Source organism: Mercenaria mercenaria, chromosome 9 (assembly GCF_021730395.1).
Source record: "Mercenaria mercenaria strain notata chromosome 9, MADL_Memer_1, whole genome shotgun sequence".
NCBI lineage: Eukaryota > Metazoa > Mollusca > Bivalvia > Venerida > Veneridae > Mercenaria > Mercenaria mercenaria.
The window spans coordinates 71,960,289-71,983,244 of NC_069369.1; the positions used below are offsets into that span (position 1 = coordinate 71,960,289).

Genomic DNA, 22,956 nt, shown 5'->3' on the forward strand with positions numbered 1-22,956 from the left:
TTATAGCAAAATGTCATTAATTTACCTGATACGAAAATGAAACAGAAATACCTAATTTAATCGTTCATACAGCATAAACCGTGATGTGCGCTCTATCAGATCCTTAAACCGAATGATATTTACCTGTAGAACTCGTGTATGGTATATAATAGTTCACTACCTACAGCCAATCAGGAAGCAGACTTTTGACAAGCGATAGCACGGATCGACTTTGTTTTCCAATACTGAGATAAAACCACAGGGAAAGTTTAATACTTGTCCTTTAAATAAGAATCGTTGAAAATAAGTGTATTAGTGCCTCTAGTTTGGTTTTTTCCGGTTTAAATCAGAGAAAACTAGAATCTTCTTTTGGCGAATACATTAGTTAAATCATTTTAACTTTAGAATTCATACCGGCAACATGGAAAATATAGCAGCAACGTTTGAGATGATGGCGAAAACGTTTACCGACGAGGAAAAATTAATGGATTTTGAGGCCACCTGGGGGATACAGGATTTTCCCCGGGGTGCGGTTCCGTTTGTTTCAAGCCAGACGTGAATTGAGTCACACCCCGAAAATTGACTGCACCCAATCCATGTCATTGAGTCCCATCCCGAAAATTGACTACACCCAATTCAAGATGGCGGCTTTATATAGACAAAGAAGGGGAAACGTCATCTAGAGTCAGGTCCTCTACTACTCGCTAGTGCGATTTATGGACTTGCAAGATGCCACAACGCTGTAACATCACATTATTATGTTTTTAAACACATTGTCTTATTACAAGTAAGGTACAATATTGTGTCAACTCTGAAACAAAAGGAATATGACAGATATATATGACAGTTTTATCTACGTTTTAATACTTTCGATACATTTGACAACCTGAAGGATAATACTAACACTCACTTGATGATAGATGACAGTATTTATAGAAATTCATGTCCTCGTTTCTGAAACAATACAATCAAAACCATATCAAATCAAACACTTAATCAATAAATGAAAGGATATATCGCAGGAATTAAAACATCTCTTCATAAAGCAAATTTCGTCCCAAGGATCGTAAGAAATCATAATTTCGTTGACTTACATTCATAGGCGTGACTTGGTCAATTTTATTTATTTTATGGTGTAGTCCTTCATCAACTGTACTAACCTTTCCCTAGCGTTTTGTTTACCTCTAGTCTAAACTTCTCAAATTCCAAATATGTCTGAGCTCGTCCACGGAGTTCCTTCAGTAGGTATATTCTCTGTTGATATCCATCTGTTTTAGTAAGATTTTCGTTTTCAATCAATGAATCAATATCTTTTGTTCTTGTTAAAGGGTTACGTATTAAAGATATTTCTTCCAGTCTTTTATTGCATGCTTTGATTACGGACATCATCTCTTCTGTACCATCAAGTAAGGTACCTACTTCTTTTTTAAGTTTTTTAAGTTGCCCTTCAAGTGTTTCCTGTCCTAATGAATACCCTGATGCTTCTTTGTATTCTTTTACCATGTCTGCATACCTTTTCTTTTTTATAACTGTTTCTAACTCAAATGCAACAGAAGTAGTAGCATGCGATTTCCAGTGACAATTTCTTGGACAGACTGTACAATTTCCACTAACATCCATAACACTACATGTGTTTATTTCGCTATCTTGACAATTGTTGTGGCACGTGAAAGCACAGACCGTGCAGTTGATTGCATACTGACCTTTTGGCAAGTCTTTCTTGCTCATTCTATATTCTTTTACTTCAATCTCGAAATTTGAACGATCTTCCGCTTCGACCTTATGTTGTTCAAGCAATTCTATTTCTTTTTTGAGACAATTAAACGCCGAGAGATAAGCCTCTAACTTTGGCTAAAGCTTTGTTGTGGTAGACTCTAGTCTAAACCTTTCAGCAAGGACATCTCTTGTAAGTTGCAGACTTGTTTTTCCCACGTGTTCTATGTGATCAAAGAAATTAATAAAACTTTTGAGTCCCATTTCCCAGAAACATTTTGCCACACTCGAACACTCAGTATTTACATTATTTGATAAAAGACTGGAATTATTGTAGGCAAAATACCTTCTGAAAGAAAGTCCGCATTGTTCAAAAGCTTGCAAGACAGGAGGGACCTGGCCATCTCCAAATGTTACTAGGGAGCATATATTTTTCTCAATATCTTTCCCAAACAACGACATTACTAACCGGTAAATGCAGTTTTGGGTGGCAGATAAGCGTGCATCTGGTGCTTTCGCAAGTAGGCAGACTGCATCTATCAGTGTGACACCTTTTGGTTGATTTTGGGAGAACAATTGACTGATGTGATTCACTATCTGCTGGTCTCTTTCTAACCCACGTGAATCCCCAAGTCCGGGGGTATCTATGATATTCAGCTGATATTGCAATCGACTGCCCTTCTGAGGATTTATTGTATAAGTTGTTACCCAGTCTGTGAAGGCCTAAAATTTAAAGATAAATTCTTAGTTGTTAAATCAAAGAAACCATCTCGCATAAAATGCTTTCCGCTATCACTGGTGGGTTTTAGTATTGTTTTAAGTACATATGTATTACATTTGTACTGAAATTTGCATAGAAATGTATACAGAACAGTTCAGTGCAGCCATGTTACTAGCTTTTTTATACCCAAGATATCTGGCGAACAATAGTTGATCGTACATCTAAAGACAAATTTGTTGGCCCCATACCGGAAAGCGTCTTGTTGCATAAATTGTCACTTTTGTATGGACTGGCGCTCACAGACTTTAGCAACAATTGTTGTTAAGTGCAATTTTTTATTACAAGAATAGAGATTGAAGCTGATATTAAACGAGAGGTCATAATTAGAATCATAACAAATAAACTCCATTGAATTGCAGCCATTATAATAGTTTTCCAATGAAGATAGTTATTTCATTTAAAAAAATATATCTATGCATTTGATAAAACGGTCCGGTCGCCCAGAACTATGATTAAGAAAGGTTTGGACCACATTTTTCAATAAAATGTATGTGTTTATTATAAAAAAATAAAAAATTGTTATTTCCCTTTAACTTTTGTATGCAGAGTTAAAATGTGATTTTGTTACTCAGTATATAGACAAGGAAACCTGAGTAAAGATATTTGATGTTAAAAAAATAACCGATACTTTGACAAATATATTTCATATTTTTTATTATTTTGTTTTCTTTATGGATACGTTTTACTTTGGGTTTGTATGTTTTGTATAATTTCACGATGCAAACATCCATGCATATTACAAATTCATTAAAAGTTGACTATATTCTTTAAATACAGCTTAGCTATTTCTGTTGAATTGTTTTCCTAGTAGTTATTACTATACCCCATAAGTATTTTAAAGGCGCTCGCTACAGTTTTTTCCGGTCGGGTCGATATTTACTCCAACACCGTGTCAATTTCGTGGTGTTTCTAATCGATTTAGGTCTTTGCAGAGTTGGAGCGGTCTTCTGCGCATGCCCGGAAGTGATTATATAATGTCGCGTACGGCAAAAATTCGCAAATCATTGTATGTTCGCATGCATTTAAGGAGGTAGGTTACCTTGTTACAAGGGTAAATTCACATTAGTTGAACAGCAGCATTTTTTTTTTGTATTTCGTGTAATATGAAGTTTTAACTGCTACAATCTCAATTTCGTTTGTCTCTGTCTCTTCAAGTTCAGTTTTTATCCAGGTTTGAAGAACAAGACCCTCCAAAGGTATTTTATATTGAAAGAAGAAGGAAAATACGGATATTTAACACTTTTCGGTGTATTTTAGTTTCATTGATGTCCGTAAAAGTCTGCATAATTGATAATTTTACTAGTATACACGTTAGCTTTCTAATATAAGCTTAAAATGTATATGTCGCGGGGCTCGTGTTTCCATGGTAACGCATTTTCTCTCATTTTTAAACAATTTTGTATAAAAATACGGGTTTTCGACGGCTTCAGTGCCATTCTGTTAATGACCAACATGGAATATTTGGGTAATATTATCAGCAAAATACCAAGCACTTTACATGGTACCCTATTTTTCTAAAAGTTTAAAGTAACCATGGCAACAGAGATGTTTAAAATAGTTATATCTTGCTTTTTGTAGTGATTTCTTATAAAAAAAAATATTGAATAAGATTATCTTTCTAGTTAATGTAGCTTTAAAACATATTATTTCTAACGTAAGTTATATTTTCGTGTTATTTGCATTTATTCAAACAAATTTCACAGCAACCATAGGGTTTATTTACAGTCATGAAACTTCACACACTAGTAGCTGATAACAATACAAATCAGTGGCTAAAAGGATATTTCCAAGGTTTGTGAAATTTTAATTTTATTCAAATTTTAAAAATTCAGTAGTTGAATTTTCTTTGAAATTTGAGTAATAGTTGTCTCCTCTTGATTTGTCAGTCTTCTACTATAGTGCAAAGACACTGAACAAACAGGAAGCTTTAAAAAGGCTATATAAAAAGAAGACACATAGTTATTCACTTTAATTTTAAGAAAAAAATATAAATTTAAATTTCTTAAATTAAAAAAAAAAATTCTATTTCACATAGCGTCTCTTTTCTGAAGAATTTATAAGTATATATATGTGAACATGTTACATAGTGCCGCAATAGACCATGAATGAACAGTGTCGTATGTATGGAAGCTGTACATTTTGGACCGGATGGGTTTATAAAATGAGGCTATAGTCGGTTTCATAACAAGAGTCGGAGAGACTGATTGCTTGTCGGGCCTGGATCTCGAACCAGTCACGGTGGTATTACACTGATGTTAAAGTCAGTCAGCAGGCGTCTCATATATGATATAAAGAAATTGCGTGAATGTTCGTTCCCTTGCGTATGAGACGCATAACTAATATTACACGAAATAATTATTTTTCTCATTTCAATCAAATTCAGTGTGCTACCGGCATTTTGGCATTGAAGGATATTGCTTACCGGTGTGCCGAGTGCATTTGTCGGCATTATTAATGTATAACAAGTTTTCTTTACACTGACAGGACATTGGTTATATTACACAGGGAATTACATGGAGGTTGCTTCAGTGTGATAAAATTGTTGTTGTTGTTGTTGTTGTTGTTGTTGTTTGTGTATCATTTTATCTATTCATTTGTTTTTTCAGTTTAGAACATATTCCGAGCTTTCGGCTTCAGCCCGCATCAGGCCGTCGTCAGATACATTCTGCCTTGAATGGGATGCTTCTATTCGATTTGCTTTTCATGTTTACAACGCAGGTCTGTGTTACTAAGAAACTATATAGCCGGGCTGGTTTCCTGGGTCGGCCTTGTGCAGTTTCCTTAATATGTATTTGTCCTGGTACCGACTGGAAACACAACTTGACGGTATTTGTATTTCAGTTTTGCTTGATTCATTCTACTTTATTCTTTAGATAGGACTTTTCCTGTTGGGACTTTTATTCATGTTTTACTGTATGTTGTTTTTTTCATAGCATTTATGTGTTTCAATTCTTTTAAATGTGCATTTCAGATACTTTGTTGTCTGTGCTGAAAGAGGTTGTCTGGTAATACTTATTTTAATATTCTTTTCACTATTTCAGCTAACATATATGTAGAAAATTATTCAGTTGCAGTGTTTTAATGACAGACTTCCTGTAAAGTTCTTGAACCAGTTTATATCAGATGAAGACTCTTCAGAAATACAGAGCTGTCAATGCTGCAATTTTGTTGTGAAATTCACAATCCATGTCCTAAAGTGCTTGTTTTACTATACAGCAAAGAAGGAGAAATTGTACCGGGCCGACACCCAAACTCTGCATTGAGTCAGCTGTTTCTAATCCCGTACCGTACCCATACCGTACATCCGTATTCGTAAACAATAGGTTTTGTTCGGAGAAAGGCGAGAACTTTCATCGTTCTATGACATCAAAATGCTTCAGAAACGCCTTAAAATCCGCTTATTAAGAAATATGCCGTTTGATAATTTGCTCAAACACTGAAAGAGTATTTCGTACCAGCCTGCGTTGTATAAATGCCCGCCACACCCCACCTCGTTGTAATTTGATTTAAGCGAAATCTAATACAGTGACCTATCAATTTTCTTTTTGTTTTAGATTAGGTAGACATAACCAAAGGTATGTGCAGAGCTTTATTAAATTCTGTTATGTGAAACTCGATAAAACAGCAGAAGTATCAACTTAAAATTGACAAAACTATGCAAAAATAGCCCTTGGGTCTGCTGAACAAGTATTACTTTCTTTACAAAATGATTTTCTTTTGATTTCTCTGAGCATGTTTCAAATAGATATATTGTTTTCTGTTATTAAAATAATTAGATATCAAATTTATGCTGATTATTGTACTTTACTGAAATATATTTTAGGATTATAGAAATTTTGAAAAATGTTAAAAATAGCACCATATCTAGGGGCAAATTAAATTGAAACAAAGCTGGTGACCTTGTATTTTTATTTCATTTTTCAATACATCGTAACATGATCTTTTAACACAGAACATTTCATCAAAATCTATTGTTGAGAAAAACATTACGAAACTATAGCAACCTGCTTGTGGCAGGTTTCATGCATCTCTATGCATCAATTACTTTTGGTGGTTTTACTTTATGTGAAGCTAACTAACTACGTAGTTTTATTATCAATTTTATTATTTCAATTCAGTTGATATTAAAAAGTAATATTGTTCCATACATATATAATGTTTTTCTCAAACCGAGTGTGATGATCTGGATTTGACTGAATCACACTTTAAACAACAGATCATATCGTATAAATTTTCACCGAAAATTCGGAATCACTTTATTGTCACCGATAAATAAGGTCTCGACTAGGATACATAGGTGGACCGGTGGTCTAGTGGTAACACGCTTGACTGTCAATCCAATGGCCCAGTGTTCGAATCCCAGTCCAAGCATTGAACATTTTTGAGATGTTCTTGAGTGTCTCCCGCCTAACTAGAGGCCTGTACTGGTTCTTCCCAGGAAAGACGGCTTCGCGTGCATCGATGCTATACACCGGGCACGTTAATGAACCAGACTGTCTATTCGCAGAGCTAGGCTAAGTTAGCCGGACACGTCTGTATCTAAAACGTTCCCTCTGTCTATTCTGGAGGCTTTATCTCACTCTGTACCTCTGGTCAGATCGCTCTGTGTCTGTGCTAGTAGAAGATGAATTTCGCGCCCTGTGTGGCTGCGTTTGCTATATGGCGTGTTAATCATGAAAAGAGCGCTATATAAATCTTGTATAATAATAATAATACATAATTGACAAAATGATTTATATATTTCATTGATAAACACTAATACCAATTTTAGCCTGTTTATTTCTCTTATCTAATATGTGTATTTTGATCTATATCTGGCTATGACTTACATCATTTTTTATCTGTCCGTCTGGCACTTGTTGTGTCCTGTTTGTTACCGTAAATCTGAAAGGATCGTCCCAAGTGACACCGAGTACATAGTTTACGAATCCATCAACCATTGTACTTTTTCCAGTTCCCACAGGACCAGCTAACATGATCGTTTTGGCTTCTCCGCCCTGTGCTTCATTTGCACCTGCTCATACACAAACATAGGCATACTCATATACAGATATATATGTAATATAAGAATCATCCAGTGAACTTTAAAACAAAGGAAATATAGATAATTATATGAATTCCTATATTTTCAATAGCCACCTTCATTCCTTTAGTTATTATAGAGCATTAGAATTAATATGTTACAACTTTCGTAAGTTAAAATATGCAAATCAGGATAGATAATTCGTCAGTAAATTCTTCTTTTTGTTAATAACATTCATTCCTTTGTTAGCATAATATAGAAATGTTTCTTTAAAATGTTTATATAATTTAAAATTTCCAGCCACATATGCATACTAGGCATTAAACAAAACGATGACCTGATGAAATGGTTCATACTTGGTTAATGCCATTTTCTTAACTCGAGGACACTCACCAAATTCAAACTTTCGCAACATTGCCTTTTCATCCCTTGCCGCTTGTATTTCCGTCATTGGCAAAGCATATATTGCTGGTGCTGGATCCCCATCCTTTATTTTCACGGCAAATCTAATGAGTTGAGAAGCCAAAGACTCTGATGTGAGTATTGCATCACTTTCCGCACTCCATGGTCCCTCATTATTTTCACCCGCCACACGAACACGGAAAATATGTGCGGTATTCGACTTCAAGTCCTTTGCTTCAGCAATGGTCGTTGCAAACTTATCTGGCAGGATCTTCCATTTATCGTCATGATCTTGCAATTTGAAGCTTATCTCGTAATGGTCCTTTTCGTCAAACTGTGATGGTGGGTCCCATGACAATGTTATAGTATCTAGGAGAACATTTAATGATTTCGGCTTCCCAGGTATGCCCTTCGATAAACAAATAATATAATTTGATATGGAACGAACGCTAGCGTGACTCATTCCTACGACCTCTTGTTCAAAAACCATTAGGCCAGGGTACGGTGTATAGATGCCTTATCAAAAACGAGGGCCACAAAAATGAACCTTTGTTGTAGTGTTTTATTTTTTGTTCGCTTGCCTAGTTTTCGTTGGCAGACGTTCAAAATATCGTATAAAAAGTTAACTCGAAAGACTTATTTTAGCTCTGAGCTGCCCTATGTACAACCAAGCGGAACTAAAGTACAGGTTTGAAAGATTACGTTAAGAATTTTAATCATTATTTCAATATTGACTTCAAACGTTTGACAAAAGCGCGTATCTCCCACAACTGTTTAATCATTTAGTGATTTAACGTGGTTTGGGTGAGTGGTTCCTATAGTGATTAAAAGTGGTTTTGGTGAATGGTTCCGATCAGTAACTTTTGGTTGGTCTGGGTGGTTTGGTTCCGATCAGTAATTCAAGCGCCATAATTCAAAAGCGCCTGGGCCGACTTTGCTAGTAATCGAACTTGGCCGAGGAATCATTGGCAAACACATTTCGTTCAAGTTTGATGAAGATCGGATGAGAAATGTTCGACTTAGAGTGCAGACAAGATTTGTGACAGACAGACAGACAAGTGTAAATCAATATGTCTCTCACCACACAGTGGTGTGAGAGACATAAAACGTATTGGCTGTAAAGTGGCATTTATTGAATCCGAACCCGTGATATATCTTTTTACATACACTGGCAGAATAATTGATATGCTTCTATGCTTGTTTGACAGAAAAGAAAGAAATAGAGAAATAATGTGTCTACCTTTTTGCCTTGTGGACCCGGCTTTACATCTCGGCTTCTTACCTCACTGAAAAAAAAATTTTATTTTTACATTGTTTATGTTTCATAGTCTGTCTAATTGGAATGGACATAACTACTTGACACGACATTTTTAAATACATCAGGCATGTCTTCTTGTAACACTGAAGAATGTGTCTTTCATAATGCGTGCAGGATCTTATCAGCTTTAAATACGTCGCATTATAAAAATATCATTTGAATTAAATTTATACTATGAAAACGAACAATGTTTTAACACTTACATTCTTTTCAAACTTTCTTCGACTACTTTTGTACCATGTGCGCTACAGGAATTGCTATGTTGTTTGCTTGATTTGTAAACCTCCTCCATTTCAAGCAGGTTATGGAATTTGGAAACTTTATAGCGTTTGTGTATTTGGCAGCATTCTGCACAGAAATACTCTTGGCACTCTGCACAATACTTAACAGCATTTACAAATCTTCCATCTTCTTGACACTGACTGCAAACCTTACAACTTCTTTCGGAAATAATATTAGTTACGTCAACAATTTTATGATTTTTTGATATTTTCAATGATGTATGTCTCCGTCCACAGACCTCACAAAAGTTTTCTTCACATTCAATGCAATAACTTATTGCTTTCACTTGGATCTCATTTTCCGAACAGGGGTCGCAATTAGGAGTTGTTGTAATACCCGAAGATTGCGACATTGGTTCAATTAGATCGTGATTTTTTGTCATTTTCTGGGCTCTGTGATATCGAGTGCAAAACTCACATAAATGTTCTTCACACTGCTTGCAATAAGTGTCTGCAGACTTTATTTTGTTACTTTCTTTGCATGGATCACATTTAATTGTCGATTTTTGCTTATTTTTTTCAGCTTGAAGACAATGATTTTTAAACATTTTCTTTTGTTGATGTTAATTTGCACAACGTCTACACAATTTCTCCTCGCAAGTGTTACAGTACATAACAGTTCTTTGGTCTGTTCTTCTTTCACAAATGCCGCACTCCACCTTATCGGCTTCAGCACTTTCTGGTCTTTTAAGTGCATGTGCTTTTGTGAGCTTCCTTATTCGATGTAGGTTGGTACAGTCAGCACAGAGGAGCTCCTCGCACTGTGTACAGAATGATATGGCAACTACTCGTTTATTTAAGAAAGTGCATGGATCACACATTTTACTGCTTTCTTCTTTTTCTGTTTTTTCATCACTATCATTTGATTTGAGGGAAGAGGCAGGAACGGGTCTGTGTAACTTTGTTGCTTTTCGAATGGAGTGACTTTCTTTGCACATTTCACAAAGATATTCTTCACATTCTTCGCAGTAATATGACGCAGTAGATCGAATGCCACTCTCTTCACATAGTGCGCAAGATGGTATTTTCTCAGCAGACTTTTTATACCGATTTAACTCTTCAATGTTTATTGGCTCGTGTAGACGTGTGGCTTTTCTGATCTTGTGGGATTGTGTACAGGTGTTGCATAGGTACTCTTCACACATATCACAGAATGAAACAGCTTTAGATACTTTTTCATTATCAGTGCATGGATTGCAAAGTAAATATGTATCTGAATGTGTCTCTTGTATCAAAATGAGCTTATGAGACGAGGTGGCTTTTCTTTTCGAGTGATTTCTCGCGCAGTCTTCACACAGGTTTTCTTCACATTCGCTGCAATATTTTCCTGCAGGACTGGATTTGTCAGATATTAAACACGGGTCACATTCTTTAATTTCATCAGAACTTGTTTCTTGACTTTCCGTAGGATTTTCTATGCACATTTTCTCAGCCATATTTAGGCCCTGTAAATCAAAAATTGTTAATAAAATTGTTCAACAGGAGTTTGTACTTCTGTTTATGTTACTTGTCTTCATCAATATTCAAAATGTGTATTAGATTAAATAGTTCAGTTTATTATCATGTTACAGTTTTACTTGCTTAGGGTTTGCAGTTGAATGGGTTCTTTTGGTGTTGTTTTGAAATAAGCTTTAAGAACGTTTGGTTGACATTCAATAGCAGAACATGGAGAATAAAGATATGCATTTGAAATTCTTTATAAAACTGACACATTTCAAATGGCTGCAACACACATCTGGACCCTTTTTAAATCCTTCACGAACACTGTCAGTGATGAATAAATATCAAAAGCAAAGTGGGAATTATTTCGGTGAAAGAAAAATTCTTTCCATCAAACAAAACCGCGACAAAATTAGCTAAGTCGTGACTAGTTTAGTACTGCAATAATTTCATGACGAAAATGTTACCAAAATGCCAAGGTGATTTTAGCAACAAATCACATTACATTTAAGGGAATATGCTCTTCGGGGCATAAGGGCATAACTAAACCGAGATCAATATTATCCGCCATTTTGCGACTTCCATATTTTTCCTTGTCATTTACCTGTTAGACATTTGCGAATTAAGACAAAGTGGAACTCCTAGGACGATCAATTTTTTTTTCATTATGTGCGGTAGGAAAGACATGCGTATAACGGTGATAAGGTATGGTTTATTATACCCACCTCTATGAGGTAGGTATATAAATTCCACTTTATCTGTTCGTCCTGACTGTCCGTTAGAGAACATTTGTTTTATATATATCGCAAAAGGTATTGAACGACCGTAATTAAGTTGTATAGGAATGTTATTCAACATTACCTACCGGCTATTTTGTTTGAAAGATGTCTATTAATATAACTCATAGACCGCTTAAGAGAGACACAGAGCAATCTGACCAAAGGGACAGAATGAGATCAACCCCGCCTCCCACCCCACCCTCCTCAGTGTTGGGAGATTGTCTTAAATTAGTACGGTTTCTAGTGGTATCTATCTAGACTGGATGCTAGGGAGCTAAATATGACACCTACCAAGGGCTCGGCATGAAATAAATTGTCATACCTTAAGGCTTTTCTAAATGAAGACTTTCGTCGACTACCCTAGCTAAACTAGAAACTTAATAGTTATAGCAAAATCGGCTGTAAGGAACATATTTTCATGTCCCAATATTAAGGAATACATTAAAAAAAACACAGGCTATAGCGAAGCCCAAAAATTATTTTCCTGAAGTTATACACAAGGCTTTTACATAAGCATTGGGTAGACATTGTACAATCAAATTTGAATTATCAAACACATTTTAAAGACAAAGCGTGATTGTCGATATAATTATATCTCAACGACATTTAAGACCAAGTATAACACTGAAATCTTGATTTGGTAATCTTTAAGAATGTTGTTTAAGGTATTCTGCAATATAATACATGTAATTAAGTTACCTATTATGTCATTGAAAAATATGTAAACGCCAATTCTAAAGAAAGAACAATTATGTCACTGTTCATTGGTTTTCAAATACTCGTTTATCGTAAGACTTTGTACTTGTGTTATACATGGGCATTACTCTCAGGATTTAATTTGGTGTAATTATTTGATTTCATTTGGATTTTATTTTCTACAACCTTGCGGCAATTGTAATATATATATTATAAAAGAAAACAAAATATTTTCTACTGGGTCTTATAAAACAGGATCAGAATGTTTGTCTTAATCAAATGTACTCGTAGGTTAACTTTGAAACTAGACACAAACCTTGGTCACTGAGCCAAATCATTAAAAAAAACTTTGTTAACACTCTAGAGACTAAATTGTTTATCTGACAAACGACATTTTATCTGAAATCATTAGTCCTCCGCCTCTGATTCATGTGGGGCAGTTGACAGTTACTTGCGGAGAACAGGTTTGTACTGGTACAGAATCCAGGAACACTGGTTAGGTTAACTGCCCGCCGTTACATAACTGAAATACTGTTGGAAACCAGCGTTAAACCCAAAACAAACAAAAAAAGATCTATATGAACACAGCCATGATGCTTGTCCTAATAAAAACTTGGTCATCTGGCTTTCAAAGGTAGGTCAGTAAATTAAAACGTAGAAAAAACATTTTTGATACTTTAGATTACATATTTTCTACATCAAACTTAGTCAGAACATTTCTCTTTATAAATGGTTGAACAAATTTAATGCAGAGTTTTCTGAAATATAAGGCTAGGTCACTAGGTCATATCATAGCTGATCTACAAAAAATGGTAAGAAAGTTTGTCTTTCTATGAATTCGTGGTCAAGTTTAAAACTCGGCAATCTTTGGTCAATAACTATGTCATTATAGAATAACTTTCTTAGCGCTATAAAGGCAATATTTTCTATTTGATTTATATGCAATTTAGTAAGAATATTTGTCTTCATGCTTTCTGTATTAATTTAAATACGGCGTTATCTGAGATTGAAAACAAGGTCACTATGTGTAATTACGGTAAATCAAACATTTTGGCGATATGCGTAACACATATTTTCTCTGAATGAAAAACGGACGGACGGACAGACAAAACCAAATCTATATCACACCACAGCAAAGTTGTGACATAATAATCCGTCAAACATTATCACCAATATGGACATGTTTTTCCTACCGCACATAATATAATTAAATCATGTTGAGATGGTCCACTTGAAGTACTGATCGTTCCAGGTGACCTAGGTCCACTTCGACTTGATATGCAAATGTCTAGTTAGTGTCTGTTCATATTCTGGGAATTTCCGTTTTAGGCGACACGAATCCACATAAAAGCAAGCATGTCCATGCAATTTCTAATTTCATAGTGCGTGAACTTGTGCGTTTATAACAAAACGAAGCATGAAAAACGAATATTAGTCTCTATGATAAATTCATGCAGAACGTGAGAAAAAAATACAGAATGAAACTTTAAATTTGTTATGAATAACGTTTTACTTACTAAACTAATGTACAGCTCCTATCCGTTCTATAACATCGAGGCATATCGTTTCAACTCAGAGAGAGGCTTTGCCCTTGAAACGATATGTCCATAAAAATGTGTTTAATTAATCTTGAAACATTTTAAGCATAAGTAATGATAGAATGGCCACCAATGGGTAAAACTTAAAATATCAATTTATAACACCTCTTCTGCAGACATTTACTCGACACATTTGAAAACGAAAAAAAATAACATGTACTTTTGAGCAAAATAGTATTCTAGAATTTCGGGATTGGACTGATGTTACTGATGTTATTTTAGTCAAGGTGTACACTTCAACACCATAAATAAGGTGAATAGGTATACATGCACAAAGCAGGAAATATTTAACGTTCTAATTGGACAATACATTCAGATTCTACGTACGTGCACGTCATGACTGCATACAGAAATGACGTACAAATTTAATACATTTATTCAATTTAGTTTAAGAATTAGGAAGCCGCCCAGCTGGCTTACCGTAGGTCGGTGGTTCTACTAAGGTACCAGCCTATGCCTGAAACAAAGTCTATAGGGGCAAACTGCGTCTTCCTCCACTATCCAAATATGGTGTTATCGCCATATGACCTAAATTGTGTCGGTGTGAATTTTATTCCCTCCCAACCCCGCTAAAATGTATTAGAATGAATAGTATTGGTGAGTGAATATTGATATTGCTGATTGAATGATTGAATTAAAATTGTGAATAAGAACATATTCATCATTGAGTACAATGCCAATATGGCTACTGTATATCATATATCTATGTTGTTATTATTGTGGGTTCGATATCGTTACTCAATATTTTTATTCGTATTGCAAACTTTGTTACTGTTATTTTATGTTTGATATTAATATCCAATGTTTCGTTATTGTTATTTTATATTTGTGATTGTTATTTAATGTTATGTTGTTGTTATTATTGTAAAACTTGCCATGCTTGTAAACGCTATTGTATATTTCGTTATTGATATTTATATTCATTGGTTCGCTATTCTATTAGCAAAGGTCGCTGGGTTGCTATTTTGTTGTATGTTTCGTTTTTATTACAAAAGTCTTGACTGTTTTTCTTTATCTGGTTATTATTATTGTAAAACTTGTCATTCATATCAAACTATGTTGTATATTTAACGTTGTGGTAATCTTATCCTTCGCAATTTCCACTTTGTGACAAGGCTTTTCGCTGGTTTTATTCCGAATGTCGAGGTCACAAGAAATGTACGGCGGCTGATTTCTGCCGTGTTCGTCCTGTTGCTATATTGCCCCACTAAATGGATACAACAAATTCTTCTGTTATTTGTTCTGTTTGTTGTTTTCGTTGTGTCGCCCCTACCCCACCCCATACCCACTAACATACATAGCCACACCTCGCCCGCCACCAAAATTACAGAACGATATTTTCAACCTATATCGCTGTTATTCGTGTATCCTGTTGTCCCCACCAAAGAGAAAGAATGAAAAATGCAGCGCGATAGAACAACGGTTTTAAGGAAACGTTATTGGCGTGTGCAAAAGTGACGATGTTTCATTCTGCCGCGATGCACTTTACGTTCCATCATTTTGACTGGGGATGACAGAATAAAATCACGATATAAACTGAAAATGTCGTTCTTGACGTTTTTGCAGAGGCCACAGACTCTAAAAACGAAGACACGGGAATATACTGTTGCGCAGTTTTGCGGGAACAGACACCATATATCGACGCCTCAGAATTAGAAGGGCGTAAGTGGAAAATCATAGTTTTCGGCAAAATGAAAAAAACTGTCTATGACAGATACGCCCTTCTAATTCTAAGGGCGTAAGTGGACTTTTCTGGTACAACAATTAAGTGCAGTTACGCCCTTCTATTACCGGGATTCTGAAAAACTTTTCACTTACGCCCTTTTATTATTGGTGAATTTGGTCAACACAGCAGTTTGCGATAATTTTTTTTACAGAATTATGCCCCTTGGTGTGTAGTTTAAAAAAATGTATGATTCATAAAAGGGCGTAACTAACACTTACGCCCTTCTTATTCTGGGTCGTCGATATGTCCTGTGGTATAGTCATTTGGAATAAAGACTGTCTACCTTCATTTAAGACAAGTCAATAAAAACAAATATAGAAAAAAGTGAATACTCCATATGTTGCTCAACACGACAAAATGAAAATGTTGCAGGCTCGGTTTGATTGAGCATGTTCATGGACGGCTTTACAAAGGGCGATTCCGAAGGATGAAATTAGAACAACAGCTGCATTTTTACAATAAGAATAACGAAACATTTAAAATCAGTAACACAAACAAAACCAATATCGAAGTATTTGAATATGAATATCAAACATACAATAAGAAAAACATTATTCAATAACTACTACAAGATATACAAGATATAATTGACCAAAACAATGATAATAACATAAATGTATAAATTAGCAACGTTTAACATGCGATATGCCAGTGCACAGTACATATATTCATTATCATGCAAGTTCTTTTTCTATAAGTTTTTTTTCTAACAGTTTACAGATATTGGGAAAATATGAACATAATTTCATCATCCAGAAAAACTAACTTCTTATTGGTTTGCTTGGTCTATGTGTTTCAAAATAGGTTGAACCCTCTTAAAGTTTATTTGTCAGTATGCTATCACGTCGTCCTCAAGTGCATATTTTCGGAAAATACAAAAAGAGTAGTTTAACTTCCTTTTTGAGGGTAATGTTACACCGTTTATGACAAAATCAATATCGTTCAAGTGCGGGGTATTGTCTAATCTTTTTGAGAATATTGATTTTACTGCTAGAGTTCATTAGCAAAGGTTTTTTAAAGTTAATTATTTAATATTGAGACATGTCATATACATAACGTCAAGTTATTGAAATAGCATATGTTTGCGTACAGACAATACAGAAACATACAGGAGAAGTATATTAAAAGTCACCCACTCCAATGAAATCTCCTTTTTAAGTTTCTAAGTAGTAAATTATTACCCCAATTTATTTTGGGTTGAACTTTTTAATCTAAACTGTGTTCAGTTCAGGTGTCCTTAAAGCATTGAAGTAAACAGGTGATCTAGTACTTGGACCTATCGACATGACAATCATACAATCCAAATATATACCAGCGAAGCGTAGATCGGTCGCACAAAAAATAAATCGGACGAGCATTGGTAATAGATTTCTGAGCAAGGTGCCGATTTCTGTGTTATAACTACTAACCGTTATCTTAAACGAAAGTAGGTAGGTATTTCACAGAATTGATACTCAAGTCAATGTCTAACTTGTTTGGATAATGTAGAGTTATTTTGCCTTAAAATGTAATCATTGAACAGATATAAACATAATCTTAGATGTAAAAGATTTCATGACGACATATTTTATCCGTGTTCGGATTTCTGCCTTTAAAGTTTTACCTTGTAATCTTAGAAATATGGATACTTTGGATATTTCTTTTATTGAAACTTCCTCTGTGATACATAATGCAGACATTTCTTGTACCAGTAAGTTACCAGAACGTTTTTCAGTTAATGTTCGTGACAGTTGATACCCGAACAAATCCCCTCATTGATATTTTACCCAATCCTATTGAAATGTTGGCATTTTAATATAGAGAATTTCTATAATTGCGGAATTGTCCCCCACTTGGATGTTTGACAGGAAGTATCCAGGGATTATGGCGACTATTCTCTTTGAGCAAACATTTTAAGTCTGGTCAGATTCTGTATTTGATTTCAAATCCTTATGTACTTCACCTTTTACCTTATCGTCAGCTTCCAAACGGATGACTCTCCACAGCTTGACTAGAACACAGGACGCTAAATTTGATTGAATATCATAATGTCCCATAGCAACAGGCTTATCACATGTATTTGATCTGCTTCAAAATAACCTTCCAAAACAAGTTAGAGAATATGAATTCCATTTTTGTGTCCGTTCTCTTATCGACAACATGTGAGATAACCTTTGGAAACATTATATATATCTTTTATCTACTTGTATAGTTACTTTTGTTTTCATTGTAAAAATCAGTGTATTTTGAAATTATCCGTTACGGTACAGTTCTCTACAAATACGTATGTACATTGCATGCGGATAGTGTACAGGCTATATTAAACACATGTGAAAATGGCAATTTTCGGATGTTCCTACTTTTTCTAGAAACCAGTTCTTCACATAGTGTAGCATTGCGACTTGGCAGATGTTTACATGTCAGTTGCATTTTACTCGCCTCTTCTTTATTTACCCGTTATGATTCAACACTTTGTTTAAATATGAGACATTTCCGGCGCTCCCTATCTTCCCAGCGACATTATGATAAGACCAACGAATACGACATTTTGATGCCACTGTTGTCTTCTCAATATGATGACTTAAATAGAAATAACATTAACACTATTTCGGCATTAGAGACTCGGGTGCTATATCTGCTCTTGATTAGTTATGCATAACTTCCTTGTTATGCAGTCTGAGAAAACCTGTATTGTACGTATGTCCTAAGTCCGCAGTACGCGTCTATTAGTACTTTAATGTACATGATAGTTTATAGCATGTGGTAAATCTACCCGAGATTAGTACAAATTTTCAATGTTTAAAACTGCTAAGGAAACAGCGTATGTAACGCTTTAAATGTATTATTATAATGTATCGCTGTATGATGTGTCAAGAACCATCATAGAGCATGTGTAATGCTTATACATAGTTGTATGTCGCATGCGAAATGCGACCGTTGATGAAACAAGTTTCTTATTTTATGAGTCTTAGGGGAATTATGTCGCTAGGGAAGCGACCATGTATTGATATGGAACATGAAGTTTATTATTGAGTCTTAGAGACACGCGACCCTGGCACGAACCTGTGTATGAGTCAGAGTAGTTGTGGTTGTGTTTCAGTATGAAATAGTAGTACCTGTTAATTAGCTGGAAATTCATTAGTAAAATATTTCAATGCTTTATAAGGATTCTAGGCGGGATTTCGAAAACAAAAGAGAGACAATATTCCATGTATTTTATGAATTTAAGTTTAAGCTTTAAGGATAATTTGTTTATAAGAAAAACATACTTTACATCGTAGATATATCTATTATTAGAATGATTTTTGAACATTTATGAAGAAAATGGCATTTTGAGTTTATAATAAATACATTCCGAATAGTTATCTGAGGTTTACTGAGTTTTTAACAGTCCTGACTTTAAGACGACGACCCTTTGTTTACTAAACAAAAACAAAAACTATAAAAACGGAAAACGGAAAAAGCAGATTTGCATGCAAAGAGAAGTTATAATCATTTTATAGAGAGACATCTCTTATGTTAAATTCTTAGACAAACGAAACTTCTAACAATGTTATATGATTGCTTGTATCTTCATTAAACCGAGGGAATCCCGGAGCTACACTTCAAACCTTCTATCAAAAAGACCTCCTGAAGCCAGACAAAGCTATTACTCGACAATGAAGGCTATAATGATGGGCGGTGGCATACGATATTTCATGGCTGTTTGGAGAAAACTGACAAACTGATGGGTCGCCACTCTTACTAATACGACTATAGCAACTGCGATGTAGAGATATCAACCACGGAACAGGAATGAATGATGTCACTTTACGTAAATACAAAGTATCGTTCCAGTTATTATATAAGATTTTAGAACCGTGTTGATTTTTTTTATAATTATATACTAAAGCAGTAAATTTTGTTTATTCCATTATATTATGAAACAGGTTAGGGGATTTTTTCTAATTAATATTACTTTCGCGTATTTAATCGTATTGTTACCCGGTCAGTAGGACACTTACGGATAAACGCGTGTTCTCTTCAGGTCTCTGAAAGGGCACGCAAACAGCACAAATAAATAAAAAAAAGTAGGACACAGATTTTCAGTTCTCACTTCAAAATCTTTACTCTCAGTGCGCATTCCAATAATTCATAAATTCATTATTCAAACGAACTATGGAAAATAATAAATGAGGGAATGCAGAATAAACATTGAATAACATAACATGTAAATTATTTACCTGAAAGGGCACGCAAACAGCACAAATAAATAAAAAAAAAAGTAGGAGGACACAGATTTTCAGTTCTCACTTCAAAATCTTTACTCTCAGTGCGCATGCGTGACGTACATTGGCGACTAGGTAAATAAAAGAGGCCCGTCACCTATTTTTAGTTTACATGTTAGTTATAGGAATGAAATGGTGGAGTATAGGACTGTACTTGTACAACGAAAGAAATTAGTGTTGTATGGGGATGATAACTGATGAGATGGAAAAATGGATGAATATGTGTATAATGATATATAGGGATGTGACATTTATATATAGAATACCAATGACAAATAACCCCGTTACATCCTTCCCTTCGCACCCCCCCCCCCCCCACACCCTTCAGTAAAATGTCGTCCCGACATTTCAAAGGTCTCTACCTATATCGCAAATTATACTCTACTCCATAACGTTAGCTATTTCAACGTTATACTACATACTATTCCTAGGGTCCTACAGTCTACCTAAAATGTAGTTACAAATGATTAACCAACAATTACGTTTTTGAATTTTAAGACATTAACGTACGTTAGTACGGAAATGTACTACATCGACACGCTTAGCAACAACTTGCAACAAATTGCCACACTCACAATATAATTATGACAGACTGCAGTTCTATCATGAATAATTAGCAACTTCTTATGTATTTAAACATACAGAAAACACAAAATTCCATCAGACATCGGTTAAAATTACCTGAAAGATCACTAGTATTAGTGATAATGTTTCTAAGCACTATTACTTAGTTCATATGATTATATGAACTAAGTAATAGTGCTTCGAAACATCTATAGTAACTACATATACAACTGTCTCAGTATGTACAAAATACTTAAAAACTTAAAACAACTGTAAAAAAATCTGATCGATTTACTGTATGAATGCCTATTCATTTATCTGTCCAACTGTATCAATGGTGTGTTACCCAATTATGTGAGCGCATCCAAACAGGTCTGTCTTTGACACGACTACCTCTTCTAGGAACAAATTCCTTTGCTTGAGGATTTATTGGTGCCACAGGCTTCCTTCTCTGAGGAATAATGTATTTCGGGACATCTTTTGTCTGAGGATTTGGTGAGAACAACTTAGATTATTTGGATTCTTCACAAGGATGTGCAAGTGGTTCTTGGGGCTTGGTTCCGATCTGATCGTCTGCTTGAACAGGTACTTCATCATTAGACTGAAGTTCCACGGCTTCATCAGAAGGCCCCCTAAACTGTGAATTCTTTTAGAGGCAGACCCATAAAAGGTAAGAGAAGGTTTCGGTGAAGGGTTCGAAGACTACCACGACCGTGTTCCCTTTTCACCTGAAAGACTGGGATAGAAGGATTGGGCTGAGATACGACTGTGTAGATATCCCTACTCCACTTGTCAGCAATCTTATTCTTACCTTTCAATCCTACATTTCTGACGGGGACCCTATCTCCAGGACGGAGTTTAGCCTCTCTGACTCTCAAGTCATATCTTTGCTTGTGGCGCTTGGACTGTCGTTTGGCCTCCCGTGTAGCCACTTTATATGCAAAGTCAAGACGCTTTTTCAAATTTGTGACATAATCTGAGTGGGTCTTCTTTGAAGATGAGGAGTCTGGTTCAATACCGAAAAAGGCGTCAAGAGCAAGCCTCGGGTGGCGGCCAAACATTAAAAAATGTGGGGTGAGTCCTATAGTCTCTTGCCTAGTGGAGTTATAGGCGTGAACCAAAGAGGGTACATGGGACTTCCAATTACTCTTCTGTTCATTTTCCAGAGTACCGAGCAGGTTAAGCAAAGTTCTGTTAAATCGCTCGGGCATCCCATTCCCCTGTGGATGGTAAGGGGTGGTTCGCGACTTGTCTATTTTTGCGATTTTGCGAGTTCTTTGATAACAGCTTCATCAAAATTCCTACCCTGGTCGCTGTGCAGACGTGCAGGGAAGCTGTAATGGCAGATGAAATGCTCAAACAAGACCTTAGCTGTAGTGCGGGCTGTTTGATTGCCCGCCCGCTTAGCTCAGTAGGTAGAGCGTCGGTCTACGGATCGCGGGGTCGTGAGTTCGATCCTCGGGGCGGGGCAGTTACTTGCGGAGAACAGGTTTGTACTGGTACAGAATCCAGGAACACTGGTTAGGTTAACTGCCCGCCGTTATATAACTGAAATACTGTTGAAAAACGGCGTTAAACCCAAAACAAACAAACAATCAAATCCTCGTGGGTATGGCTTGTGCAAAGTGGGTAAAGTGATCAGTAATGATTAACACATTTTCATACCCACCTGCGGACATTTCAAGGGTAAGGAAATCCATGTACACGAGCTCAAGTGGATATGAAGATTCCATAGGAACCAACCCAGCCGCTACTTTAGGGGAAGTCGTGCGACGTATGCATCGAGGACAGTTTCGGACACGCCCTTCCACAAACTGATCTAAACCAGACCAAAAGAAACCTTGATTTCAAAAGACTGCACGTTCTTTCCCGTCCTTGCTGACCTGCATCATGGAGGCCGGTAAAGGCTACCTCACGATACACTTCAGAAAGGACAGTTGTTGGACAGGATGGCCAGAAACAAAACCTTTGCGATATAGTATGCCATCGATGAGGAAAAGATTAGACCACTCTCTAAGGTAATGTCTTACAAGAGGATCTTCAAGAGAAGAGAGACGCTTTGTTGGTCGATGACCTGTCTGCACTAGTTCAACCACCCTAGCAATCACTGTGTCTCTTTTCTGTTCTTCTTTCCAATTTATATCAGCCAACTGGGTGTCTAAAGTGGAAATGGAGATTGGGAAGAATCCAAAACTGGCTGTGAAAAGGAATTACACTCGAAAGCTGGAGACTCCTGGGGAGAAGCCAATACTCCAAGGCAAATAGCTTTGACAGCTTCAGGAAAGAGAACAGAAGCTTCAACAGAGCTTGAAGATGGTAATCTGGAGAGAGTATCAGCTTCGACATTAGACTTACCGCTACGATACTGGATCTCAAAGTTATAGTTTGCTAGAGAAGCTAACCACCTAT

At 35.8% G+C, this 22,956-nt stretch overlaps 2 protein-coding genes across 4 annotated transcripts; both read right to left on the bottom strand.

Moving 5' to 3' along the window:
* Positions 1–820: 820 nt before the first annotated feature.
* Positions 821–14,014, bottom strand: LOC123547434 (uncharacterized). 3 transcript variants are annotated; one of them, XM_053551679.1, is made up of 7 exons: positions 13,930–14,014; positions 9,420–10,942; positions 9,139–9,184; positions 7,890–8,307; positions 7,303–7,487; positions 2,162–2,415; positions 821–1,916 (listed from the first exon to the last, which is right to left on the bottom strand). In XM_053551679.1, the coding sequence occupies exons 2-7, from the start codon at positions 10,043–10,045 to the stop codon at positions 1,868–1,870; spliced, it is 1,578 nt and encodes a 525-aa protein (XP_053407654.1). In that variant the 5' UTR covers positions 10,046–10,942; positions 13,930–14,014; the 3' UTR covers positions 821–1,867. The 3 variants fall into 3 exon arrangements, with proteins under 3 accessions (XP_053407654.1, XP_053407653.1, XP_053407655.1); XM_053551678.1 differs by having other exon boundaries at positions 821–2,415; XM_053551680.1 differs by lacking the exons at positions 821–1,916; positions 2,162–2,415 and adding an exon at positions 2,426–7,128.
* On the bottom strand, positions 10,061–10,933 carry LOC128559329 (gastrula zinc finger protein XlCGF46.1-like). The gene has a single exon (XM_053550644.1). It carries the CDS (start codon positions 10,931–10,933, stop codon positions 10,061–10,063), a length of 873 nt encoding a protein of 290 aa, XP_053406619.1.
* Positions 14,015–22,956: the final 8,942 nt, after the last annotated feature.